This window comes from Pelmatolapia mariae, linkage group LG2 (genome assembly GCF_036321145.2).
Source record: "Pelmatolapia mariae isolate MD_Pm_ZW linkage group LG2, Pm_UMD_F_2, whole genome shotgun sequence".
NCBI lineage: Eukaryota > Metazoa > Chordata > Actinopteri > Cichliformes > Cichlidae > Pelmatolapia > Pelmatolapia mariae.
The window spans coordinates 2,598,293-2,623,554 of record NC_086228.1 but is presented as its reverse complement, the minus strand read 5'-3'; the positions used below and the strand labels follow the sequence as shown (position 1 = coordinate 2,623,554).

General features: G+C 45.0%; 1 protein-coding gene across 17 annotated transcripts in view; it reads left to right on the top strand.

Moving 5' to 3' along the window:
* The window catches only part of tenm2a (teneurin transmembrane protein 2a), a 215,261-nt gene that overhangs the window by 181,512 nt on the left and 8,487 nt on the right, over positions 1-25,262 (top strand). For 10 of the 17 annotated variants that reach the window (XM_063490215.1, XM_063490208.1, XM_063490199.1 and 7 more), the window contains 21 exons: positions 524-750; positions 1,345-1,540; positions 3,042-3,143; positions 3,653-3,847; positions 5,321-5,521; positions 8,444-8,629; positions 9,566-9,592; positions 14,008-14,154; positions 14,404-14,614; positions 15,566-15,685; positions 17,062-17,323; positions 17,602-17,869; positions 19,096-19,239; positions 20,258-20,507; positions 20,889-20,909; positions 21,063-21,292; positions 22,471-22,625; positions 22,921-23,022; positions 23,272-23,445; positions 23,529-24,166; positions 24,424-24,599. In XM_063490215.1, the coding sequence (XP_063346285.1) occupies positions 524-750; positions 1,345-1,540; positions 3,042-3,143; positions 3,653-3,847; positions 5,321-5,521; positions 8,444-8,629; positions 9,566-9,592; positions 14,008-14,154; positions 14,404-14,614; positions 15,566-15,685; positions 17,062-17,323; positions 17,602-17,869; positions 19,096-19,239; positions 20,258-20,507; positions 20,889-20,909; positions 21,063-21,292; positions 22,471-22,625; positions 22,921-23,022; positions 23,272-23,445; positions 23,529-24,166; positions 24,424-24,599 (4,032 nt within the window). The remainder of the gene's footprint in view (positions 1-523; positions 751-1,344; positions 1,541-3,041; positions 3,144-3,652; positions 3,848-5,320; positions 5,522-8,443; positions 8,630-9,565; positions 9,593-14,007; positions 14,155-14,403; positions 14,615-15,565; positions 15,686-17,061; positions 17,324-17,601; positions 17,870-19,095; positions 19,240-20,257; positions 20,508-20,888; positions 20,910-21,062; positions 21,293-22,470; positions 22,626-22,920; positions 23,023-23,271; positions 23,446-23,528; positions 24,167-24,423; positions 24,600-25,262) is intronic. The other 7 variants (XM_063490224.1, XM_063490250.1, XM_063490164.1 and 4 more) reach the window with 3 other exon arrangements.

Here is a 25,262-nt window from a genome sequence, read left to right as displayed (position 1 = left end):
TGTACTATAGGTATGTGTGGGCTGCTGCTCTGTGTCTGTATTCTGTATTAATGAGAGGACTGCTGTGTGTGTGACTGTCTGGGCCAGATGCCGCTGTTGTTTTTCCACATTGTTACTTTTATTTCTTTGCTATTCTGCGCACAGACGCGCGCACTCACATTGCTGTCTTTTCCCTCTCTGGGCTCCGACACTGTACTGTTAGATGACTGACCTGATTGCAGGATGTTTCTGTGTGCGGGCCTGTCTGCTTGAAAATCTGTGCTCTGCAGTTCTATCAGCCCTCTATCATTTCAGCCCAGACAACAGAGTCAACAGTCGTGCAGGCTTTGATACAGAGGCGTCGTTTTGCATCCCGCATATCGCGCCTAACAGCGTTCGTTTTAGTATAAACTTTGAACAGTTTGCACTGCTAATGGTGCGTGTCCTCTATACCATTCAATGTTTGCGCCAGGTTATTCCCATTAAAGAGCGATGATTAACTATTGACTGTACCAATCAATGTCTGGAATCACAGATTATGCAGTTTCTTTCCCCTTTGCTCCAGGTCCATGGGCAGGCCGGAACAGCAGTATAGACTCAGGCAGCATCGAGGTTGGGAGGCGGGTGACCCAAGAAGTCCCTCCGGGAGTGTTTTGGAGGTCCCTGCTCCACCTCAGCCAACCACAGTTCCTGAAGTTCAACATCTCCCTTGGCAAAGATGCCCTTTTCGGGGTGTACATCCGCAAGGGCTTGCCTCCTTCGCATGCGCAGGTAAAATCTGTACAAGGACCATCAGCATCTTTGAACTAATGGGGTACTCACAAATTATTATTTTATTCATTATGAAAGCTTCATAATGAAAGAATAATCTTCATATTCATCTGAGTGGAGAATGTATTTTTAAAAAAGAAAGAAAGAAAGAAATGGGCTTGTTTCTTGGGACATCTTAAAATTCATTTGTGATTCATTGTAATAGTTGTTTGAAAAAACTAATTTAGACTAAGATTTACACTTAATTAAATTTCACAGTAATGTAACTTTTACTGCCTCTTATTAATTAGAAGCTACTCCATTAACAATGGATTCGATTTGTAGGAAGGGATAATTGCATTCAGATAGCTGTTTCACTGCCTGACCTGACTTCAGCTGGTGAAACTGCACAGTTGGGGCAACTGTAAAAACACTCCCCTGCAATGCACACAGACACCCAAAGAAAACCCTGCGAGGAGCTTTGTGTTCCCTTCCTCATGCTTCACTGTCATTTGCCAGCTATCTTATTTACCAAATACCTCAAGCATATAAAACCATGCCTCATTTTCTGAAGCCTGAAAAAGTGAACTTGCTCTCACACGTTTTCCTCTGCAGTACGACTATATGGAGCGCCTCGATGGGAAGGAGAAGTGGAGCGTTGTGGAGTCTCCACGGGAGAGGAGGAGTATCCAAACCGTGGTCCTCAATGAGGCGGTGTTTGTCCAGTACCTGGACGCCGGTGCCTGGCACCTGGCCTTCTACAACGACGGTCGGGAGCGAGAGACGGTTTCCTTCAGCACTAATGTCATGGGTGAGACAGAGTCGGCATCTGTCGCTGTGGGCGGAGAGGTGGCAGTGCGGCAGGGAAAAGCAGAACGGCAGTGAAAATGAGATTAGGCACCGGATTTTAGGAGCTGGTTAGAGAGAGGCACGCAGAAACTTTCTCTACCACTGGCGGCAAAGCAAGGCTGCTATTTTAGTCAAATAGATTCCCCATCAGTTGCTCTGTGACTTTACACATTCACAACGTGCAAAAATGCTCCCCGGCAGCATGTGAACAATGTTGCCAATGCAACACAACCATAGTAACATTGTCAAGTAGGAAAGACTGCTCAGTGAGTTAAAAATGTATGTTTGCCAAAACATAGTTGGGCACGCTAATATGTCCAACAGTGTGACAAAAAAAACAAAAAAACCCACACACTTACATTAAACAACCTTCATCTTTGAGGTGGGTGAGGACCACAGTGTCACACGGCCCTGTAAACAGAATGATTTTAGGATCGTAACCAGATAATTTCGGTTGCATTCGAGCCAAAGGAGAACAAAAGGACAAAAGGCGGGGTTGGATGGAAAGAGTCAAGCGGAGTGAAAGAATCCTTCACTGTCAATAACGGAGGGGTAGAGCTTTCAGCAGTTGGAGTAGTGGCGAGATGGAGAGGCGGAGGCGGCAGGGGCAGAATGAGAGTGGAGTAGTTAGAGGGGGAGTTGGAAGAAAGGCCTAATGGTAGGGGCAAAGCCAGAATGGGATGAAGTGGAGTGAAGGACGGGAGGAGGAGGAGCTGAAGAGGAGAATGAAAGAGAGGGTGGCATTAGGGTAAAGAGGGAGGCGAGGGGCTTTAGTTTTTTTTTTTATTTGGGGGGGGTGCATGGAGTAGGGGAAGTGTTAGGAGAAGCAGTGAGGCTTGGCTGTGTCATTCTTTGTGTAAGAAGAGTGGAAGTTGGAAGAAGCATATAGAACAGAGAGGACAAAAGTCCAAGTGTCCTCCTTGTGATTATGATTAGCACCGACCCGTTCCTTCCCACCAAACTGTTTCTCATTTCTAGTGAGTAGGTTAGAAGGCAGATGGAGCAGCTCACAGAGTCCAGCTAAAATCTGGCCTAGCTGCACCAAACATCCGCAGCTTGATGAAATATTAGTGACCTCTGTGGGGCCGGACATGAGTGAGGAGTGAGAAAGCGAGCCGTGGATAGAAAAGGGTCGAAGAGTAAGGAGAAGGAGAGTGGAGGAGGATACTCTTATTTTCTGTGAGCGGAGCATTGGTGGATCCCATCTCGTCGAAATGGCTGATTCATAATACATTCCTGCCACATTATGAAAAATGCAGACAAAAAAAGAAACGCATGGAATCTTGGAGGAGGGCGTTTGATGTCTGTGCGACTATGAGACTCGGCAGCGCCTCGACTCAATTTGTAGTATCTTAAAGAATGAATTGTGCCAATGGTTTAATGGAAGGCTTTGATGCTTGCCGTCAAACTGTCTCACCCCTCGCCTCTCCCTCTCTCTGTGTCTCACTTCATCTTCTTCACAGATTCAGTGCAAGAGTGCCCGCGCAATTGCCATGGCAACGGAGAGTGTAATTCTGGTGTGTGCCACTGCTTCCCAGGATTCCATGGCATGGACTGCTCCAAAGGTATTAGCTGTTTACGAATGCGTTTCTTCCGTCGGAGCAAGGATGAAAAGGAAAAAAAAAATCTGCCATTTCCGCTGTCTAATTAGATGAGCAGACACATTTCAGCTGCGTGCAAAAATAAAACATAAAAAAGGAGAAGAGGATTAAGAGTAGCAAGATGGTGCATGGCCTTAGGTGGAGCTGAGACAAGATGACTGATGATGAATGGCAGCTCCCCTAGCTAACGACTCCCTGGCTCTGTGCTCACCTGGGGTAGACAGCTTTGATGAATAGTTTAGTTACCTCTGCCTGTAATTACTCTTCATGTCATTGGCGCTCTCCAGCCCCTTAACCACTCTATTCAACCCCCTGCACAGTGGGATGCGGATCTGCGTGGGTGGGCGACGTGCACTTTTCACCGCTTTGGCGATCTTTTAAAAAGCTTGCTAATTGTTTTTTTTGTCTTTGTTTGTTTGTTTGGTTTGTTCTTATGCGCAGGGTTTAATCTCTCCATTTCTCTGTTCCTACAGCGGCGTGCCCGGTGCTGTGCAGCGGCAACGGCCAGTACGACAAGGGCTCCTGTGTGTGTTACAGCGGCTGGAAAGGACCCGAATGTGACGTCCCTGTCACACAGTGCATAGACCCTCTTTGCAGCGGCCACGGCACCTGCACTGATGGAAACTGCGTGTGCTCCGTCGGTTACAAAGGGCCAAACTGTGCAGAGGGTGAGCGCAGGAGGTGTAATGGTGCATGATTGTTTTTTTCTTTAAAACTGTTCTGCGTGATCACTTTGAAAGTAAGGTGAAGCACAACAAACTTCACAGATTTACCCCTTCTAACACCAGTGAAGACAGCTTATCACGGCATAATCTTACGCTGACTGAGCGTCCGTTCCCTCCATGTATACAGATGAAGTATGATGGCGCAGCCAAACACATCACAGATTTTATTAAGGGCTGAAATCGCTTCTATTGATCTTTGTTAAGAAGGATCAGCACGCCGCGATCGTAGTCATCAGAAAGCAAGAGAGAAAAAATAAAGGGATAAAAAGATGCTGAGGAGGGAGCTGGAGTCAGGGTGGTGAGAGGTGAATATGTATGAAGAAAGAGAGAATAGGTTGAGAAGAAGGAAAAGAGAAAGCATCACGCCAGGGGTGAAGAAGAAGATCGGCAGAGAGGAAGATGCAAAGGGAAGAATAGAGATGAGTGGCAGAAGGAGTCAAAACACGGGGCCTGAGAACAAGGTCAGCATTTTCTCTCCTCTGCGCTTCATTTTTCTCCCCACCCCCGCCGATCCCCGATCTCCCTCTCATCCAATTTTTCCCCTTCTACTCCAGCCTCAAATCTGATATTCATCACAGCAGAGTCCCTCAAACAATTTACCTGAAGTGCCAGCGACATGAAAATCGATAACTGTGATCCGCCATTTCTGCCAGGCAAACAGAAATGGAGGGTCGAGGTTGTGTGCGCAGGGGCTGCTTTTATTAATACTGCGTGTGCGCCGGGGTCAATCATGCCCGAGGTGGTGGAAAAAGACGGAGGAGGTGGAGGTGGGGAGAGCGGTGTCACAAAGAAGAGGACAAGATGAGAGAGAGAGAGAAAGAGAGAGAGGAAAATGCGAGTGACCGGGACAGAGCAATGCGAGGAGGCCTGAGAAGGGGCGGGCGAGCGAGTGGGTGGGTGGGTTGGGTGTGCGCATTGCCGGGAGGAGGTAATTTGTCAAATTGGTTTTCACTCACTGCTTGGACTCAGAGCTGCCTGTCAACCTGGCAGACTGACAGTGTCAGATTCTCCCCGTGTATTGGCACAATACACGCATACACACAAATACAGCCACACACACACTTCCACATCCACACGGGCGAAAAGCTCACACCAAATGATGTGTCAGCGAAGCGCACTGCTCTTTCAGAGTGGAACGCATTTGCTGCTGTGCCCCAATTATAGACTTAGCTATTCATTATCGTGTGCTTTAATTGCTTTAGTAATACGTCTGGTAACATTTTACTTTATTTCATTATCTTTTTATAAACACAAAGAGTGAAATGATGTCCTCTGCCACGTCTGTTTTTTTAAAAAACAACTATTAATTTGTTTTTGTCGTCAGCTCTGTAATGACATTTTTTTAGTTTGTGTTTGTTAATTTCTTTTTTTCTGCTTTTTTTTCTTTTAAATTGGTGTATTGCTGGCTTAATCCAGTGGACTGCATGGATCCGACATGTTCCAACAATGGCATCTGTGTGAACGGGGAGTGCCACTGTAAGCCAGGCTGGGGAGGACTCCACTGCGAACTGCCCAGGGCCCAGTGCCCAGATCAGTGCCATGGCCACGGTGCCTTCATACCAGACACTGGGCTGTGCAGCTGTGACCCCAACTGGATGGGACCCGACTGCTCCATGGGTGAGTGTGATTGTAAAGCTGGTTCAGCTGCGAGAGTCAGATACATTGGGTAAAAATGGGGGTTGTGGGTTTGAAAGTTGGAGAGAAATAACTGCTGATTACCCTTTGTCCAAACATATTTCGTGGTCCCAGTATGGCTAATTAGTTTGCCATTTTATTTCATACTGTTCCGGTTTTCGAGCTACACTTGGACCAAATCTACCAAATCGTAAAAAATAAAAAATTACAACATGCTCAGAAACAGGGTACAACAACTGTTGTAGTATCGAAGCCAAATTGGAACATGCAGGAATAAAAATGTGGCAAGTTTGTACTATCAAGACTATATAAAATCATCTCTCTCAGTAGACTGTCAGTAACAGTATGGTAATGACAGATTTTTATGGTTATCAGGGTAGTGCTTAAAATCCAAATTTGGGAAAGGCAGAACACATTTATTTATATACCAAACTACAGTACTCTGGGTTTTGCATAAAAGGAACATGACTAAAATGACTCTGTCCCTGTGTTCTAACACATATATACTGTTAAAAAGGTAAATATTCATATTAAACATGGCTGGGCTTTTAGAGCATGTATAAGTTGCATCTACGAACCAAAAGCTTGGGCTTCAAACTGCTCGAAACTCCTTAAATATCCAAATACGGTCATGTCGGATACACTGCTCTGGCGTTTGAGTGCAGAAGCCCCGCCCACTTGCTGTTCAGACCTGCTGTTTATAGGGTCAGCCAATAAGAAAAAACAAGCACTGGAAATTTATAATGTTTAAACAAGGTAGCTGTAACACATCTCAGTTCAGGCCAAAGTAAAACTTTCTTTAATCTTGTAGACTCGAAAGACTGTATGACCCAAGAGGTATGATTAGGCTGCATTCAGTGAGCTACTCAGAAATGAGGTAGGAATCCTAACTTTGTTAAGCCTTCGTGATTACTATCAGAATTTTTTTAATTGGTTATGTATTGCTCTGGGAGCCAATTCTGTGATTCTAGTACCGGGGAGATAATGGCATGCTAGTTCCAAGGCTTTCATAAGAATGTATTGGAGGTGTTCTTGCACTGCGGATAGTAACACATACAGTTTACCAAGATGGGATAGGAGGTTTCACAGTTCTTTATCTCAATAAAATGAAGCCGTTAAGCTTCCACTTTAGAAAGTAAGACAGCCACCTCCGTCATGCCAGCCTGGGAACGCTTCCTCAGGAGCACAACGAGAGCTCCAGCATTTGTTATGAGAGAAGCAATGCTTAACTTTAATAAAGACAACATTGTTTCACACTGCAGGATCCCTCAGCAAGTGTGTATCAAAACGTCTGTACATACCACGTTCCCTGCACACCAGGGGGTCCTGAGCACACAAGCGGGATTGTCACATTTCGCCACATGCACTGTCGCCGACTGCAACATCTGAGCCTCTCAGACAGCGACTGTAATAGAGGCTCAGGAAATAAACCCTGTTGTCGCACTACTATAACTACTGATTTTAATTAAAAATACATGACAGAGAGTTGTGTTTTCGTGTAATGTGGATTTGATTGTTTTGAAGCTCAAGGTTCTCTCTTTTTGCACTTGCCGATGTGATTTGAAATCAAATGCAGACACATTTATGTTTTCTAGCTTTAAAAATTGACTAAAAGGATTGAAAATGACGTTTTTGCAGATATTTTTTTCAGATACCACCATATTTTAAAGGCATTTCAAGTTAGGAACTGGTACTTTGTAACATTTGCTATTATGTTATTCATGAAAAAGCCCATATATGCATCTGAACAGCAACCATGTTCACTGCCCAGTAGTGTCCATTATGAATACATACAGTCATGTGTTCCTGTGAAAAACTAAGTGCACCCTTACTGCTTCCATTGGAGTAAAGAGGGTAAGTAGCAGCCTGGAGCTGCTAATCAAATGCACCTGATTAATTGATCATCGGCAAATATAAGCACGTCTATAAAAGCACACGTTTTTGCGGTTTCCTGCACTGGAGAATTCAGATCTTCCCAGGAGTGAGTGTCTCAGCAAAATTACCTCAAGGTCACATCATGCAATGCTTAGAGGAATTCCAAAAAAAACTAAGAGCTACATCTCAGACTCTGCAGACCTCAGTTAACATGTTAAATGTTAAAGTTTGTGAGAGTACAAATAGAAAAAGACTTAATAAGACTGAACACTGTGATTGGCCTATTTAGAAAGATTGCCAGGAGAAAGCCTCTTCTCTCTAAAAAGGATACGGCAGCACAGCTTAGGTTTGAAAAGCTGCATCTGAACAAACCACAAGACTTCTTGTGTCTTTTCCACTGAAGAATGTCCTTTTGATACATGAGACCGATGTGGAGATGTTTGGCAAATCAAAAACCAACTGCCAAGCGTGGTGATGGAGGGATGATGACTTCAGGTTGTTTTGCAAAACAAGCCTGTCATCAAACTGAAAGGACAAGGACCTGGTCACCTTGTAGTCACTGAGTTGCCCATGAACGTCTCTGTATATCAAAGTATTTTAGAGTCAAATTTCCAACAGCTGAAGTTTGACCCAAACTGGTTCATGCAACGGGTCCGTGATCCAAACTCACCAGTAAATCTACGGCAGAATGGCTGAAAAAGCAAAGAATCAGGATGCTCCAGTGGCCCAGTCAAAGTCCGACTGAAAAGCTGTGGGGAGACCTTAAGAGAGTTTAAATGATTGCCTGCAAACCTCAATGAACTGAAGCAAAGTTGCAAAAAGTCCTCCACAACGATGTGAGCGACTGAGTCATACAAAACACAATTACTTCAAGTTATCATTGGTTAAAAGCTTTTGAATCAAGAGCTGTATTTGGTTTTTCACATGACTGTATATGAAAATTTAGAATACTAAAAATAATAAATACAGGAAACACTGACTTTTGAGTCTAGCACCGTTTGTTTGTGATCCAAATCTTTTCTCCTTCAGAGGTCTGCTCAGTGGACTGTGGAACCCACGGAGTGTGCATGGGCGGAGCCTGTCGCTGTGAGGAAGGCTGGACCGGTGCAGGCTGTGACCAGCGTGTGTGCAACCCTCTCTGCATAAAACATGGAACCTGCAAGGACGGGAAGTGCCAGTGTCACCAGGGCTGGAACGGAGAGCACTGCACCATCGGTGAGTGTGTTCCCGTGAGCGTGTGTCTGGAGGTGTGTGTCAACACGTGGGTGTGCACAGAAACACCAGCACCCAGTCAGACTAAACTGGCAGCTCCTTTATACTTTCTTAAAGGAATTTGGAAATCAGAAGTGGAAGCAGGAGGAAGGCCATGGGGAATTGAAGAAGGGGCTGACGTAGAAGGTGGGCGAGCAGAGAGAAGAGGTGCAAACTTCTTAGAAGTGGGGGTGGGAGATTACACAAGAGCAGGATTTAGCTGTTTTATGCTGCCTCTCAACTGCAGACCCCAGGAGTTTTAGTTTTTATGGCCTTTGAAACACCAAAGTTATGTGATGAAAGGCACAAAAAAAAATCCCCACTTCACCTCACTGCGATCAAAAAATAACTCTCACTTTGTTTATGGTGTGTGCATGCACACAGTTGCGCTAGAGTGTGAGTGAGCGTTTTTGTCAGTCAATCACTGTCTCATATTGACATCACTGTCACTTTGGATGGATGAGTGCCAGATTCCTTTGATTCACCGTCAGTGCTTTGAGACACAAAGTCTCATTTCCTTGTCACCAAAAGCACTGTGATTGCAATCTGATACACACACACCAAACAAAACACCAAAATATATATATATAAATATATATATACACACCTACACACACATAGGCACATACATATGCACAGGGGAATAACAGTTTATGATCTCCCGATTTTCCCCATCAGAAAGTAGGGCAGCTTTGACTGCACCATCAGCCCAAGATGAAAGAGTTATCAGGCCTCAGCTTGGCGCAAAGCACACTTCACTAGCACCAGACACTCTCAGCGTTAGCTTATCTCAGCTTGCCTGTTATTCATTTCAGCTCTGCATGATGTTGCTTGCATTTCTTTCAGAAAAAAAAATACTCTCCCCATCTCTTACCTTTTGCACATTTTCTCCCACTGCAGACCATGGGAGCATGGTTGACAAAGCAGGTACCGTATCTGACTCTGGTGTTTTGTTTCTTAGCCTGTGGTGGTAGAAGCTAGCTGCTGCATTTGTGGGTTCTTGGCCTGGCTTGGCTCTGTAGACTCTGTGGTGCTATCTGTCCGTAGATTAGGGCTCCAGCCTCAATGATGACTCCCTACATGTAGTGCACTCCCATTACAGCAGTGGACTACAGCAGGGGTTAGCTGTCATTGAGCCTTGATGTGTTGTGGGGTACCGTAGAGCCTAGTGTGGTATCAGCAGTGTCGAGGGGCTGTGCTGTGAAAAGTGTGATCGTGCATGCGTGTGAGCGTGTTCTCCTTAATATTTCCAACGTGGAGCCTGGAAACACAAAAAAAACACTCAGGTATTCCACTCATGTGTTGTGTAAACACAATCTGCTTCACACGAGGAGAAAATAATGAAAGTTGTAAAAAAGTTTGGAGGTAATTGGTGTATTTCATAACCCAATGATGCAGGTCCTCAATGTGGTGTCAAATACATACAGAACTGTTAAGTGTGTGTGTGTGTTTACATTTGGGTTTGTGTGGCAAGTGTCGTGGCCATGGTAGAGTGGCTGCTAAATTTATTTTGTGCACGTGTGTGTGTGCTTGATTATGCTTGTGTGACTGAAAGGGCCTACAGTATTAATTTAAGAATTTCTAATTTTCAACATCCCCGCCAAAACCAAACCAAACAAAACCAAAAAAATATGCAGTTTAGTCAGATCACTCAATAATAAACAGAATAACAGCTAAGGTTAACACACAGAGACGAGTTCGGGTCTGAGGTGAGTTGTCTCACACGCACAACAAGAATGCTTAATAGATAGCCCCGCAGCTGAACCTCTGCCGGGTTGCACGGAGCGGCACAGATTGCCTGACAGTACAGGTCCCTGGAGCGCCGTTGAGAGTGTCCTCTCACCCTCTACGCTTAATGGAATAGCTCTCATTGTTTTATGAAGAGCCAACCCAGAGAAAAGGTAAATTGCAGGGTTAAAAAGGGAGCAAGAGGCAGGGCGCAAAAAAAAGAAAAAGGAAGAGACGGAGCCAAAGAGAAGCAGAGAGGCAGGTCAAAGAACAATTTGGGATAAAGCAATCAATGTAATTTCAAAGGTAGCTTGTTAAGAATAGGAGAAGCAGCTAAGTGGGGTATATTTGAGAAAGTACAGCGTTATCTGGTCCATCTATGAGCTCTGATCGCGGATTTATGGCTGTGACCTTTATTTCATGACCTTTAAAGGAGGCAGAGCTGGGTACAAGGGGAATGGAGAGAAAGGTGGAACTTTTCAGTACAATGTCTCGACTTACTTTCTTTCATACACTTTGTTCTCATTCTATCTGTCTCTATCTCCGCCTGCCTCCCTCTCACTTCATCCTCGGAGTCCTACACGATATCTTTCGAGTCATATGCCCCACCATCCACACCCACACCCACAGACACTGCACACCACATAATATGTGTGTGCGTGTGTGTGTGTGCTCACCCATAACCCAAGGCAATTTCTTCTCCTTTTTAGGAGGATTTCATCAGAGTCCAACCACATTACTGGGGAGGGTGGACTTAATAGTTTCTGAAATCCCACTTTATTCTAGTTAGTATGAGGGGGTATCGACTGGGTCCTGGCATTAAAGAGAGAGGAGCCTCGTGCCGGCCTGCCCAGGCAAGCCAATCAATGCCCGCTATGGATTGTCCTGTCCGGGTGCTTCATAAGTATTTGGCTGCTTTTAAATGGCAACTCCATTTAACAGGCAATCACTGCTAACTGCCTTTGTTCCCCGAGCTCAATACTTGGGGACAATCTATTCCAGGCTGACTGTTAATACAGCATCATGAGCAGTCCCCTGATGCAGAAAATGGTCATAATTAAAGATAAAACCTTTGATTTGAGTCTTCGTGTTGAACTGAGTAATGTTGTTAAGCTCGCCCGGCTCCCCACCTCTTCCGCCACAAACAAGATGGTGCGCTGTCTTTCTTTAAAAGTCCTTTGTTGACTTTCCCCCCTCATCGTCTGTTGGTTGAGACATATGATAAAATGCCAATCGGGGTGAAATGCCTGTTAATTTAGCCGCTGCCACGGTTTAGATTGCACTATTTGTATTCATAATGCATGGCTTTATTGATGCAGCGATTTGTTAGAGGGCAAAATCCTACAGTGCAACTTGAGTGAAAATATGTTCATTAATCTACTGAGCAGGACTCAGTGAAAAGCATTTCATATTCATAATCTCTTACTGGGTTATTTTGTCCTTCCTCACTCTGTCGGCACAATACTACCGAGTGAGAAATGTCAGGTCATATCTCCAGGGTGTGTCGTGCTGGGCGTGTGCGTGCGTTTGCGAGCGAGAGCCTTTTCGTGCATGCACGTATTGTTTTATCAGTCAACCCTTTTCTTTGCCTTCGTCTCCCGTGGGTAGACTTAAGAGTGTCGCATCCCGCTCCCTCATTTGTTTAAGAGGAAATCACTGTGACAAGTTTGTTTGGGGCTCTTTGTGCTGCTGGAGAAAACATTGTCATTGTGTGTCATCATGCCTTTTTTTCCCACCCCTCCCCTCCTTGATAGATTATAATGTGGCAAACAGACAGTTTTGCGTTAGAGTTAGAGAGGTGGGATTTAGAAAAATACGGGAAAGTTGTAAGGGAAGCCAGGAGTTAAAGGCTTTTTTTCCTTTTAATGACATTGATGGGGTACGTTGTCTCAGCATGGGTGCAAATTATCAAATGGAATCTAGTGATTTTTAAAGAAAAGTTTTGATTTCGTGGCATTTAGAAGATATTAAATGGTCCCAATTTGGTGAAATTGTCTTAATATAGGAGTCAGTTAAAAGGAAGAAATGAACATTTTGTGGAAAATTGATGTAATGTCAGGCCTATCTGTTCATGACGAACCACCAGCCATTTGGCTAAGATTAGCATCAAGCCAGGAAAAAGCTAGCTTCGCTGTCCAATGTGCAAAACTGTCTCACTCTGGTCCACAGTTTGTCTTTGTCCTGTCTTCCTCCCCTCACCCCTAACCAGTCGCAGCAGATGCACCCCCCCCCCCCCCCCCAACCCCGAGCCTGGTTCTGCTGAAGGTTTCTTCCTTCCTTAAAAGGGAGTTTTTCCTTCACACTGTCGCCAAGTGCTTGCTCATAGGGGGTCATCTGATTGTCTGGGTCGTCTTATCGTAGGGTTTTTGCCGTACAATATAAAGCACTTTGAGATGATTGTTGTAATTTGGCACTATACAAAAAAATAAATAAATGAATGAATTGAATTCAAAACAACTTATTACAAGGGGTTATGCATGAGGCTTGTTTGTGCCCTATAGCGCTATAACTTTCTGGATTTTCTCCTGGATTCCTGGCCAACACGCAGTCACAACACTCCAGGAAGTCTCTGCTGCCTGGCAAGAAATAATCCCACACATACCTTCCTGTAAAATGACAAAATGCAAGTTTTCGCACTTCACTTTTAGCATATAACATGTTATTTTGTGCAGTTTTAGCAGAACTGATTGATGGATATTATAACATAAGTGCCAAGTTAGCTGTTTCCCTGCTTCCAGTCTTTATGTTAAGATAACTGGCTGCAGCTTACAGCCTCACATAGAGAAATATGGCATGTATAAAGCATACACATATATATAGCATATATAAATATGTATATATGATATAAGCCTCCAAAAGTTACCAGATAATATTAAAGTGAGAAAATGGCACTTTCCTCTATAATTGCAAATTCCCTTATCCAGAGCACCTCAAAACGTCCGCTCTGCCTTGCCTTAAAGTCACTCCTGAGTTGAGGGTGCCCTTGCTATGCTAGTTACAGAACTTACTTGGCTCCAGGGTCGTAGATTCTGGTAAGGGTTTTTTGCATACGCCGAAGCGAAGGTTTATTAGTTCATAGACTGCCACCACACAGACACACGCATGCACGCACACACTCTGTCAAGCATAATCTCATTCTCTCATGAGAAAGCATTACTCTCAGGCCATCAGAATCCCATTACCTACACTGAATCATAAGTAAGAGAGAGAGAGTGAAACTGCACCCAAGAAAGAGAGAGAGATGATCGGGTTGGGCTCCATCCAGTAAGTGAATAAAGTGATCTATCCACCTCAGTCTACACACACATATACACACACTAGGAGCCATCCCTCAGGTGCAGAGACATAAAGATGGAAAGGTGTGCATGGAAACTGACCTCCTGATTGGAATTGATTCCTGAATAATCAGCACTGGCAGTATGCTACCATTATTTGGTTACCACACTGAGTGTGACTCATTGATCTATCATTACCATATGAGCATATGTGTGCGTGCGTGTGTTTGTGTGTACGTGTGTGTGTTTTCATCTGTGCATCATTAATGATAAAACAAACATCACCCTGTTTCTCTCCCTCCCCCCCTCCCTCTCTCCTCTCCTGTCCTCTTCTCACAGACGGCTGTCCTAACTTGTGTAACGGTAACGGCCAGTGCACCATGGGCCAGCAGAGTTGGCATTGTGAATGTCAGACGGGGTGGAGGGGCCCTGGTTGCAGTGTTGCCATGGAGACCTCCTGTGCCGACAACAAGGACAACGAAGGAGGTGAGTTTGGGTGGGGGGGACGTATAGTGCCTTAAGAATTCAACTAGCAAAATCTGCTTCTTCAAAGAAATAAAGGATGATGGAGAAAATAATAAATTAAACAAAATATAAAATTAAGGTCTCCTGAGAAGAGCCCTGACTGTGGATGGCAAAATTAAACTTTCCTAAGTGAAAGAAACAGATTATTCAAAGCTTCTTCTTTTTTTTCCGCGTCCCTTAGAGCATTTATCATTGCTCTTCTTCTATCAGATGGACTGACAGACTGCATGGACCCAGACTGCTGCATCCAGAGTCCCTGCCAGAACAGCCCCCTGTGCCGGGGCTCCCGGGACCCTCTGCTAGTCATCCAGCAGAGCCCGATGTCCCAGCCACGAGTCCGCTCCTTCTACGACCGCGTCAAGATGCTTGTGGGACGGGACAGCACCCACATCATCCCTTCAGAAAACCCGTTCAACTCCAGGTATGGCAGGAAATCCACATGAAAGCATATGATATGTATTAATACATATAATTCAACCGCTAGCAACTAAGGCCATATCTTAAGAATGTGACACAAAAGAGTCGTTCACAGAAACGTTACAGATCTCATATTTTAAAATATGAGAATAATATGAAGTCACCGGAGAATATCTATACATACAGTGTAGTGATACTGTTCTACACCCCACAAACTAGCAATACAAGCCAATAATGAAAGTAGGAATGCAGGTTAAAAGCTTTGATCATTTACATTTACTTTGTCTTTCGTTGGTGTTGCAAACACTGTAACATTGTGTGGTGACTGTGCATGCCTGCAAGTTTGCATTTCAGCCGAATCTTAAAAGATTTGACATTTAAGTGAAAAAATACGAGCCATGGAAAATTTCCAATCTTTAGATTTCCAAAAACAAATATCAAATAGACTTTGAAATGGTTCGTACAGCTAGCCAAGACCTTAACAAATCCCACAGCCAATTGCTGGCAAGCCAAGATTCCCCATAGATTTAGAAGAGCTGTGAAGCGCTGTCCACTGTGCTGATTTTCCTCCGAATATATTTACACATGCTGACATCGGACGTTTCAAAGAAAATAACTTATCAAAGCGACGCTACCCTGAAATGTTTAAATGTTAATCTGCGTCTATTAGTTCTCGAGAATGCAATCTCTCGCCCGTACTTAACAATACGCGCACATACCCATCTATATTGTCATGGTTTGTTTACGTGATTGACACGAGCTCATCTAGACGGTGGGGGTAGCTGATTGTTTCTAATTAATGAGTGGTGGAAGAGCAGGGCAATAATTGAATGGGCAAATTGGATGATTGAAAGATGGAGAGATTAATCAAATCAGATGATGGATGGTTTGGGAAGACTGGTTTGACAGGCTGACTTTCGCTCCCCTCACTTGTGTCTCCTCTGTCTTCTTCCAGCTTGGCATCTCTAATTCGGGGTCAGGTGTTGACTACAGATGGAACCCCTCTGGTGGGGGTGAACGTGTCTTTTGTCAACTATCCCCACTACGGATACACGCTGACACGGCAGGATGGAATGTATGTACAACAGCCACCCAGCACTCCTTGCTGAAATATGGAAACTACCTCACCACATAGGCTCTGTTATTAAATCAGATTTGATTAGATTAGGTTAGAAAACTGATCCCACGAGAAGTTGTGCTGTTGGTGGAACAAATAATTAGATACATGAAAGAAAAGGAGATTTCAAATAGCAGAGGAGTAAATGTATGTAACAAGAACAACACAACTGAGGATTGTAACACTAGAATCTTCTCTGAAGTGAAACTGCTAAAAAGAAAAACACATGTACATTATAGTAAATGCAGAGGAAGAAAGGGAAAAACAAAGTGCATAACGCAATGTAGGGTTTAAATTCTTCCTTCTACTTGATTACCTCTTACTTCTTCCTCCTGTTAAACTTGATTTGATTTCGTGATTTCACATGTGATTTTCCTTTTCACTGCAGCGATCAAAGCAAGGTTGAATCAAAGCCTTAACAGCTTAAGCAATTTTGAATTTCTTAGTTTTTTTTTTTTTCTTTGATAGCCACTTTCCAAACACATTTAGTTAAGTCATCTTACATGTCTTTTTAGTTCCTCTGGAGGAATTCCAGCTGCTCGGCTGCTTTGATTTGACTTCTCTGTCCAATTTCCCCCCCAACAACTTCTATTGAATTTAAGTCTGGCTGACATCTCTAACATGTTATTTCAAAATTTGATTCACTGGTTCTTCAGCCTGACCTCCACGCATTAAAAATACATTTTTCTCCCCTCCCCCCCTCCCATGTCTTCTGTCATATTCTTTAAGCAATCGCCTTTTATCATTTGTTTCTTTGCAGCGTTTTCTTCGAGAAATATCCGAACTTCTTGTAATGTTTAATTGACCTTGAATTCCAGACGCGGTCTTCAATGAACACGTCTCCGTCTGGTCTTGTTTGGTCTCGCTGATTTTATGTTATTTTCTTCCAGTTGTTAGAGGCTCTCGCAGCTCCTCACACAGCTCTGGCCGTTTCCCATAAGATGTGTCAATTGTGTGAGTGTGTGTGTGTGTGACCTTTTCCTCTACTAATCATTAACCTACAGCTGTTACCCATAATTTGGTGACAAAGGGTAAAAGGATAACATCTAATAAAATCACTTCTGTTATGACACGTGTGTTCTAACATCGCCTTATTCATATTTCAGAGCAGACCGATGGCTAGGTTGGCCTTCAACTTGTCACCTTGTTGTGGTCTGTGTACTGTTTTTTGGACCGTAATTAATAATGTCGGAATATTTATTTCAGGTGTTTTGTTGTTGTGGAGTAATTGCTGTGTTAAGCTCTGTTTAGGTCCAAGTAACTTGGCCTGTCCATCCACCACGGCACTCCCCATGTATACCTCATTCCCGTCCTCTTCTCGCAAACCTCTCCAGGTTTGACCTGATAGCTAATGGTGGTGCATCACTGACCCTTCGGTTCGAGCGCGCCCCCTTCCTGAGCCAGGAGCGCACCGTGTGGCTGCCCTGGAGCCAGTTTTATGCTATGGACACTCTGGTGCTTAAGACAGAAGAGAACACGATCCCAGGCTGTGACCTGAGCGGTTTCGTCAGGCCTGACCCACTTGTGATTGCATCCCCTCTCTCCTCCTTCTTCAGCTCCAAGCCAGGGGAGAAACCCATCATACCGGAGACACAGGTGCAGTACCACTGACCTCTGGCTGCCGGCTAATCTTCCTTCTGGTTCCCTCGCTCTCTTCCCACTCTCCTGTATGCTTATCTTTTTGTAGCTCTCTTTCTCCTTCCGCTTCCATAGTTCCCCCATTTTATTCCCTCTTTCCTATTCCTTTATTTCTCCCATTGTTTTTTTGCCATTTCTTGTCCTTCAGCCATCAGTGGAAGCGTGACCCCCATTACTCCCTCTTTCTCTAATCCTCCCTAATCCCTCTCTCCCGCCATCCTCTCTTTGTCTTCCAGGTGCTGCATGAGCAGATCGAGGTGCCTGGCACAAGTTTAAAGCTGTGCTACCTAAGCTCCAGGACTCAAGGTTATCGCTCCCTCCTCAAGGTCACCATGACTCCAGCCGTGGTGTCCATGGGCCTTCTGAAGGTTCACCTGATGGTCGCGGTGGAGGGCCACCTCTTCCAGAAGTGGTTCCACGCCTCGCCCAACTTGGCATATACCTACATCTGGGATAAGACAGATGCATACGGGCAAAGGGTCTACGGGCTTTCTGAAGCTGTCGGTAAGTGGAAGGGATGGATAGAGGAAAAGCTGTGCTGGCGGGCACAAATCATTTTTTTCTCCCAGCCTTGCACACCCTGAATACATTAGACACTTTACCACTAAGACAGCACTGGTTATGACAGAGGGAGTGGGGCTAATTAGTGAGCCTGAAGGGGAGATAATACACCAGAAACCCAGCTTGGATCCACTTTGCAATATGGCCCCAGTGAAGGGCTCTTTTTTTTTCATATGTCTATTTTTCATTGAAGCCGCGTTTGGTTCAGTCAGCCAGCCGTAACTGTGGTGAAGGGTTATTAACCATCAGGAGGAGTTAGCAGTTAACTACTGGAGCAGCAAGCAGGAGTCCAGGGGAGCCTCAGTGCTATTACATTCTGCTGTCACAGTCGCTCACAGATGCTGTCAGCCAAACACTGCTGTCAGGCCACAGATGCAGTGGACATCTGGGGCTTCAGTGTGGAGGGGCACACTGTTTGGAAAATTGCATTCGCTGAAAGATCTTAAATGTCCCTTGAGTAGGAGCAATTTTCCAATTCCTGGAGAATATAAAGGACATACGTGGCTGATGATTAGGTTATGTTTTGCTAAGCATAGATACAGACACAGGTATACTGCATTACTGCTTGTAGTGAAGCCGAAAATGTGCTGGCAGCAGCACTCTCTTTGACTCAGGAGGGAGATGATGTGTTAACACACTTTTTTTCCCTTTAACAAGCAGGAACACAACAGCACACCCATGAAAAAAACAGAAAACAAGCACGTAACACAAACACTCTCTAAGTAGTCTTCAAAAATATACCTGATCGCAACTAATTTGCCTTAATTGTTCAATTTATTTACTCAAATTAACCGTGGCTCAGCCAGGACGCGTACACGATCGGGGCATTATGTTTCCACAAGCAAAGTTTTTACCGTTGCAGCCCGCGTGGCCTCCTGGTTTAAAGGGCAATCTTTCCAATTAGCAAGCTTTTTAATTGATTTAACAGCATGCCAGAGTGTTAGTAAGGTGCGAGTGCAGGTTTTGGTACAGGTGCTAACTAGCTTCTCTGTGTTTCACACCTTAAATGAACTTGGGAGATTATACTTTGATGAAGTTTCACAGCCTCTCTTCCTCTGTTGTTTCTTAAATGATTCTTTGATGTTTTCTCATCCCTTTATTTTGCACGTTCCCCTCCACCCCACCCCACCCCTCTCGTTTCTCTTGCCTCTACTCTTTCCTGCATGTAGTGTCAGTGGGCTATGAGTATGAGTCATGTGCCAGTCTCATCCTCTGGGAGAAGAGGACGGCCCTCCTGCAGGGCTACGAATTGGATCCCACAAATCTGGGCGGCTGGTCGCTCAACAAGCACCACATACTCAACACACGCAGTGGTACGTATACACACACATACACAGACACACACTTACACACTGATAGTTATGCAAAAGCCTTTTCTGTTTGTCCCCTGTTTTGCCTTCCAGTTTATATTTAGCCAGTTCCCTGTGTGTAGCAGGTTTACAGTACTCAATGTGCTATTGTCTTGGTGGTGATGGTGGAGAGGGGTTAGACCACACTGCGCTTCCTCTAGTTGAAGTTGCCAGACTTTACCTGTCAGTGAGGATTTTCACAGGAAGTGTTGTCTCACCTAGTTTGACTCCCTCATCCACTAAAAGTGTGCACCGACCAATTAGCGGCAGCTACTAAAGCAGAGACAGGTGGTGTGGTTGGCAGAGACATCTTTGCCAAAACTGAGTTCGGGATCGCTTGAGTGGTATGCCATAAGCTGTATATAAAAGGTAGATGATAGCACCCATTGGTTTGTGAACTCCAATTGTGGAGCCTTAATTTTAGCATTATGGCCATCGCCGTCTTGGCGCAGGATCAGCTAGTGCCAGTAAGCTCGGTTACCAAGTCCGTGTCGTTTCCTCGAATAGACAGAGATAAATGTGAAATAATACTAGAATTTCATTCATTAAAACTGGAACCTCGGCTTCTTGGACATAAGCTGACATAATATTTGTCACCGCAAACCCAGTCGTGAAGTCCAGTTCAGTGAGTTGAATTAGCTGATAGCTACCAATTAAAAGGAACTGTAGTTTTGTTTTGGGGGTTTTTGGCACTTTTATGTTGGCTTCATTTTTGAACCCAAGAGGTTGCCGCTTATTTTGAACGAGCTAATTAGCTCACTATACACAAGTTCAGCCGAGGCTAAAAGCTTCCAGGTATTAAATTGAAAAAAACATTGAACAAGTTAAATTTTGCTTTCTTGATGGCTCCAGCAACGAGTTAAAGGAAACCATTTCTACATCGGGGTGGATGTGATTGGGGGTAGCTGATTCCACGGTTACCTGTGGAATAATGAGCCCTTATCTGCTTTTAATATATCTGTTTGTCTTTTGTTGTTCCCAGGCATCCTTCACAAAGGCAGCGGGGAAAACATCTTTGTGACAGAGCAGCCTCCGGTAATCACGAGCATCATGGGAAACGGCCGCAGGCGCAGCATCTCGTGCCCCAGCTGTAACGGCCTCGCAGACGGCAACAAGCTGCTGGCTCCGGTTGCTTTGGCAATGGGCGTCGATGGCAGCCTGTATGTCGGGGACCTCAATTTTGTACGCCGGGTCTACCCGTCTATGAACACAACTGGCATCCTGGAACTGAGGTAAATCTCCAGATCTATGGGATAGTAAATTGCGAATTAATAGAATAGTAATCAATAGGAAAGCAGTTTTGAATTTAGAGGTTTCTCTATGTTGCAGATATATTGAGGTAAGTCAGCAGGAAAAGAAAAAATTGTGGATAAAGACTGGATGTTTTCAGTGCTTACAAGATGTTAGATGAAAGAAGTGAGGTGAGAGACTTGGACTGGCAAGAAATATAGACTGTGCTAGATAACATTTCCCCAGGGTGTTTTTACACATCTTTAAATGTTGCTCTTCACACCACTGCCAGCTTTGTGTTGCTCTCTGTAGGTTGCTCTGTGCAGACTGTGTGAATTAACATTTGTTTTGCTGTGCTTCTGTCTCCCTTTCTTTTCTTAAAGGAACAAAGATTTCAGACACAGGTAAGAGGCTCAGGATGAAAAATTAACAACATGCCAGCAAAGGAAAAAAAAAAATGCAAAAGCGCTTCAAAGTATCATTTACAATGTAAATCCAGGCTGTTCACTGATTTTATAATTATACCTGTTTTGGTTTTTTGTCTTCTTTTGCTTCAGTAATAACCCAACCCATAAGTACTTTATGGCTGTGGATCCGGTATCTGGGGCGCTGTTTATCTCAGACACAAACTCGCGACGGATTTACCGCGTGCGGTCATTAACCGGTGGTCGGCTGCTGTCAGATAATGCTGAGGTCGTGGCGGGGACCGGGGAGCAGTGCCTGCCCTTCGATGAGCGCTGTGGCGACGGTGGAAAAGCCACTGAAGCTACACTTATGAGCCCCAAAGGTGAGCCACTTAGGGGGAATTTCACTTCACAGTTAACTTCATATTGTTCAAATTGCATTTTCTTGTATTACAGTATAAAATGTGGATACAGACTCTTAAGATATCCTTCGAAATGAGTTTTGTTGAGGAGACCTCCACTTTGTGATCCACAGTTCAGTTCACAAAACATGTAATTTAAGGGGGCTTACATTTTCACTGATGAGATTTTTTTTTTTTTCCATAATGCGCCCATCTTATGACTCAACTAAAGCAGGACAGAGACAGAAGGAGGTTATAAACCAGGTTAATGTTAAACTTATAATGGGATTATTTTTGTGGATCATTGGATCTCAGAACACTGTGACACCAAACTGTCAAGGATGTCACACTGTCACATTTCTTGCCATGTGTGTACATGTAGCGCCACAGATGTTAGAATATATACACTGTGTGCATGCAAGAGTGCATGCATGTGTGTGTGTATGCACGGTTCATGAGATAAGATGGGACGATCGGGGAAGACAATGAACTGCTGATTCTCTCTTACCCGTCACGCAGTCAGAAAGCGTCAGTTCCTCCCTTTTCCTGTTTCTTCTCTTCCTCCAGCTCTTCCGCTCTTTTTCCTATTTATCTCCATATCATTTACTCTGTGCACCCTTCGCTGTATCCTCCATCTGTTGTTTTCTATCCCAGTGCATCTAGAAGTTATTTCTGGGCACACTTTACTTGAACAGTCACACCTCTCTGAGCGTCTGCTGTCTGATAGACTGACGGGGTGACACCAACCCAGTGATAAAGGATAAAACGGAGAGAGGTATAAACAAATGAGAAGTGGAAAGTTGGGTGTCAAAAAACAAAAAAGAGATCAAGAGAAACCAAGGAAGGAAGAGAAGCGCAAGAGATCACTCGCCATTCTAGATGATCTGCGTGCCGTCTGCGGTTGCCCTCTGAGGGGAGTTCAGCTCGGCATCCCGATGACTCATCCCAAAACTAACATTTCTCAACAGTTCAATGCCCGTTCCATCACTGTGTTCCCTCTCATTCGATGAAGCATTGAGCAATTGAGCGGCCCGGGCTGCTATTCATTTTCAGCGGCTGAAAGAGTGAAGTTTAATTGACTTAAAATGTCTATGGGTATGGCCCCGCAGTGTTTGAGTTATGAGTCGTCATTCACGGTGTTCATCTCCCCCCGCTGACAGGTATCGCAGTGGATAAAAACGGGCTGATGTATTTCGTGGACGCCACCATGATCCGCAAGGTGGACCAGAATGGCATCATCTCTACTCTGCTGGGGGCTAACGACCTGACCGCCGTGCGGCCTCTGAGCTGTGACACCAGCATGGACGTCAGCCAGGTGGGAGAGAAAGGGGGGTGGGGGAAAGAGACAAAAGCCGATGGTGTGATTGATGATGATCTAAGAGCTCCCTTAGTGCTGAGCTATGATGACTCTGTGGAGTAGAGCCAGCCGGGAGGTCAGGGAGAAACTGATTTAGGGAGGGATTAAAGAGTCAATGGATAAATGAATGGATCAGAAGAAAGTGAACACTGCTGCAGTCACTTAAATGAATAAGAGACTTGTCTGAACCTTGGCACCCTTTCAGTATAGATACCGTCTCACAGATCGTATAACTTCTGTTTCTGCCCGTCAGGTGCGTCTTGAGTGGCCCACAGACTTAGCAGTGAACCCCATGGACAACTCTCTGTACGTCCTGGAAAACAACGTCATTTTACGCATCACTGAGAACCACCAGGTCTGTACATACAAGGCTGCAAACCCATTAGAGTGCACACTCGCCATAGGCTTTTGACAAGATTTCGTCCCAATTAGCCTTCCTAAAGCCAATTTAGAAGTAAAAAGTTCAAATTCTACCAGTTTTCTAAGTTTTTCAGGAAAATTACTGATTAATTAGTTCTAGGAAGATACTACTTACTACTTTGGAATCTTATGTTGGCATCCTTCTTTTTTGGATCATCAATACTTTCTGCATTGTTTCCTAAAGGTGAGCATTATAGCAGGTCGGCCTATGCACTGCCAAGTGCCGGGCATCGACTACAGCCTCAGTAAGCTGGCTATACACGCCGCCCTAGAGAGCGCCACAGCCATCGCCTTGTCCCACACCGGCATCCTGTACATCGCCGAAACAGATGAGAAAAAGATTAACCGAGTGAGACAGGTATGCGGTTGTCTGGTTGTTTCTTTGTTCAAAGTGTGGGTGTTTTTATTTATTTATTTATTTGTTCATTTATTTATTTTTAGGTGAGCACTAATGGAGAAATCTCTCTCCTGGCTGGTGCTGCCTCTGACTGCGACTGCAAGAACGACGTCAACTGCAACTGCTTCTACGGTGACGAGGGCTACGCCCCCGACGCTGGCTTGAACTCCCCGACTTCCCTGGCCGTGTCCCCCGATGGGACTCTTTTTATCGCAGACCTCAACAACATACGCATCCGAGCCGTGCGAGCGAACCGGCCCGGCCCTGCCCTCTCTAGCGTCGGGTACGTCGGATCGGCGCAGTACGAAGTCGCGTCTCCGAGGGAGCAGGAGCTGTACGTCTTCAACGGGGAGGGGCTTCACATCCAGACAGTCAGCCTCGTGACTGGGGAGCCGCTTTTCAACTTCACCTACGGCCCCGACGGCGAGCTGGCCATGCTGGTGGATAACTGCAACAATACTGTGAAAGTGAGGCGGGATGGGCAGGGCCAAGGAGGAGGAGCCGGCCTGCTCAGACTGGTGCTGCTGCCTGAGAATCAAGTGGTGACCCTTGGACTGGACCCCAGTGGGGGGCTGCGTAGTGTGTCAGCCTTGGGCCAAGAAGTAGCTCTGATGGGCTACAGTGGCAACACGGGCCTCCTGGCAACCAAAGCTGACGAGACTGGATGGACCACATTTTACCAGTAAGTGTGTGACACTGTGTGCATTGTCTTCTTTGAGTGCTGTCGGGTTCATTTCCATCAATTCCCATCCTCTGATTCCTACTTTCTCCTTGAATTTCGCACAGTGCTCTGCTGCCCCCAAGTGTTAGCTTTTATATCTACAACCAAACACCCCCACCCCCTTGCCAAACTGTTTTTTGTGACTGTTGGGTGTGCGCTCGATTTTCAACACACAGGTGGCACAAGTATGAACAAGTCTGCAATCTCCCATTTCCCAGGTATGACAGCGAGGGTCGCCTGACCAACGTGACATACCCGACGGGCATGGTGACAAGTCTGCACCGAGAGATCGAGCGCTCCATCAACATCGACATTGAGAGCTCGAGCAGAGACGACGATGTCACCGTCATCACCAACCTGTCCTCGGTTGAAGCCTCATACACCGTAGTACAAGGTAGGGGACACGCTTAACACAAACCTGGACACACGGAGGAAAAATGATCCGGCATTGAATTTTTAAATACTTGTGAAATGATGTGGCACAAAGACAGGCTAATCCTGGGTTCAACTTATCAGCATAGAACAGTGTAAATCAAGCAACTATCGTTCATTAGTCATTCTGAGTAGACTTTTAAGTAATCCTGATAACAGTGAAGCAGATCTGTTTATGTGGTATCATCACCCTAATGAGATTCATGCAGGCTCTAGCACTGCTTTGTCTTAGCATTCAAAAAAACACAGCCGCCCTCTAATGCTGAATGTGCTCCGGCCTGCCGGCTCTAATTGAAAGTCTTCTAATTTTCACTCAGTTATGTGCATGCTCCAGGAGATTATTTTCTTTCCCCCTACCCACACCCAGCCCTCTCCCGCTCCCCTCTTAAGGAGTAAAATTACCAATATATAGTTAATCCCAGCTGGGATCATCCTGCTTTTGAATATCATCACAGCAAAATTCATTAACTCGTGTAGAGTGAATCCTCCTCATCCCTCAAGCTCTCTCCTTACACACAGACAGAAACACACGCACACACACATACTGACAGTTCCCATGATCCCTGAGCTTATTTGGTCTGTTTAGAGAGGTGGGGGGACAAAGACGAAGAAGAAGAAGAAGAAT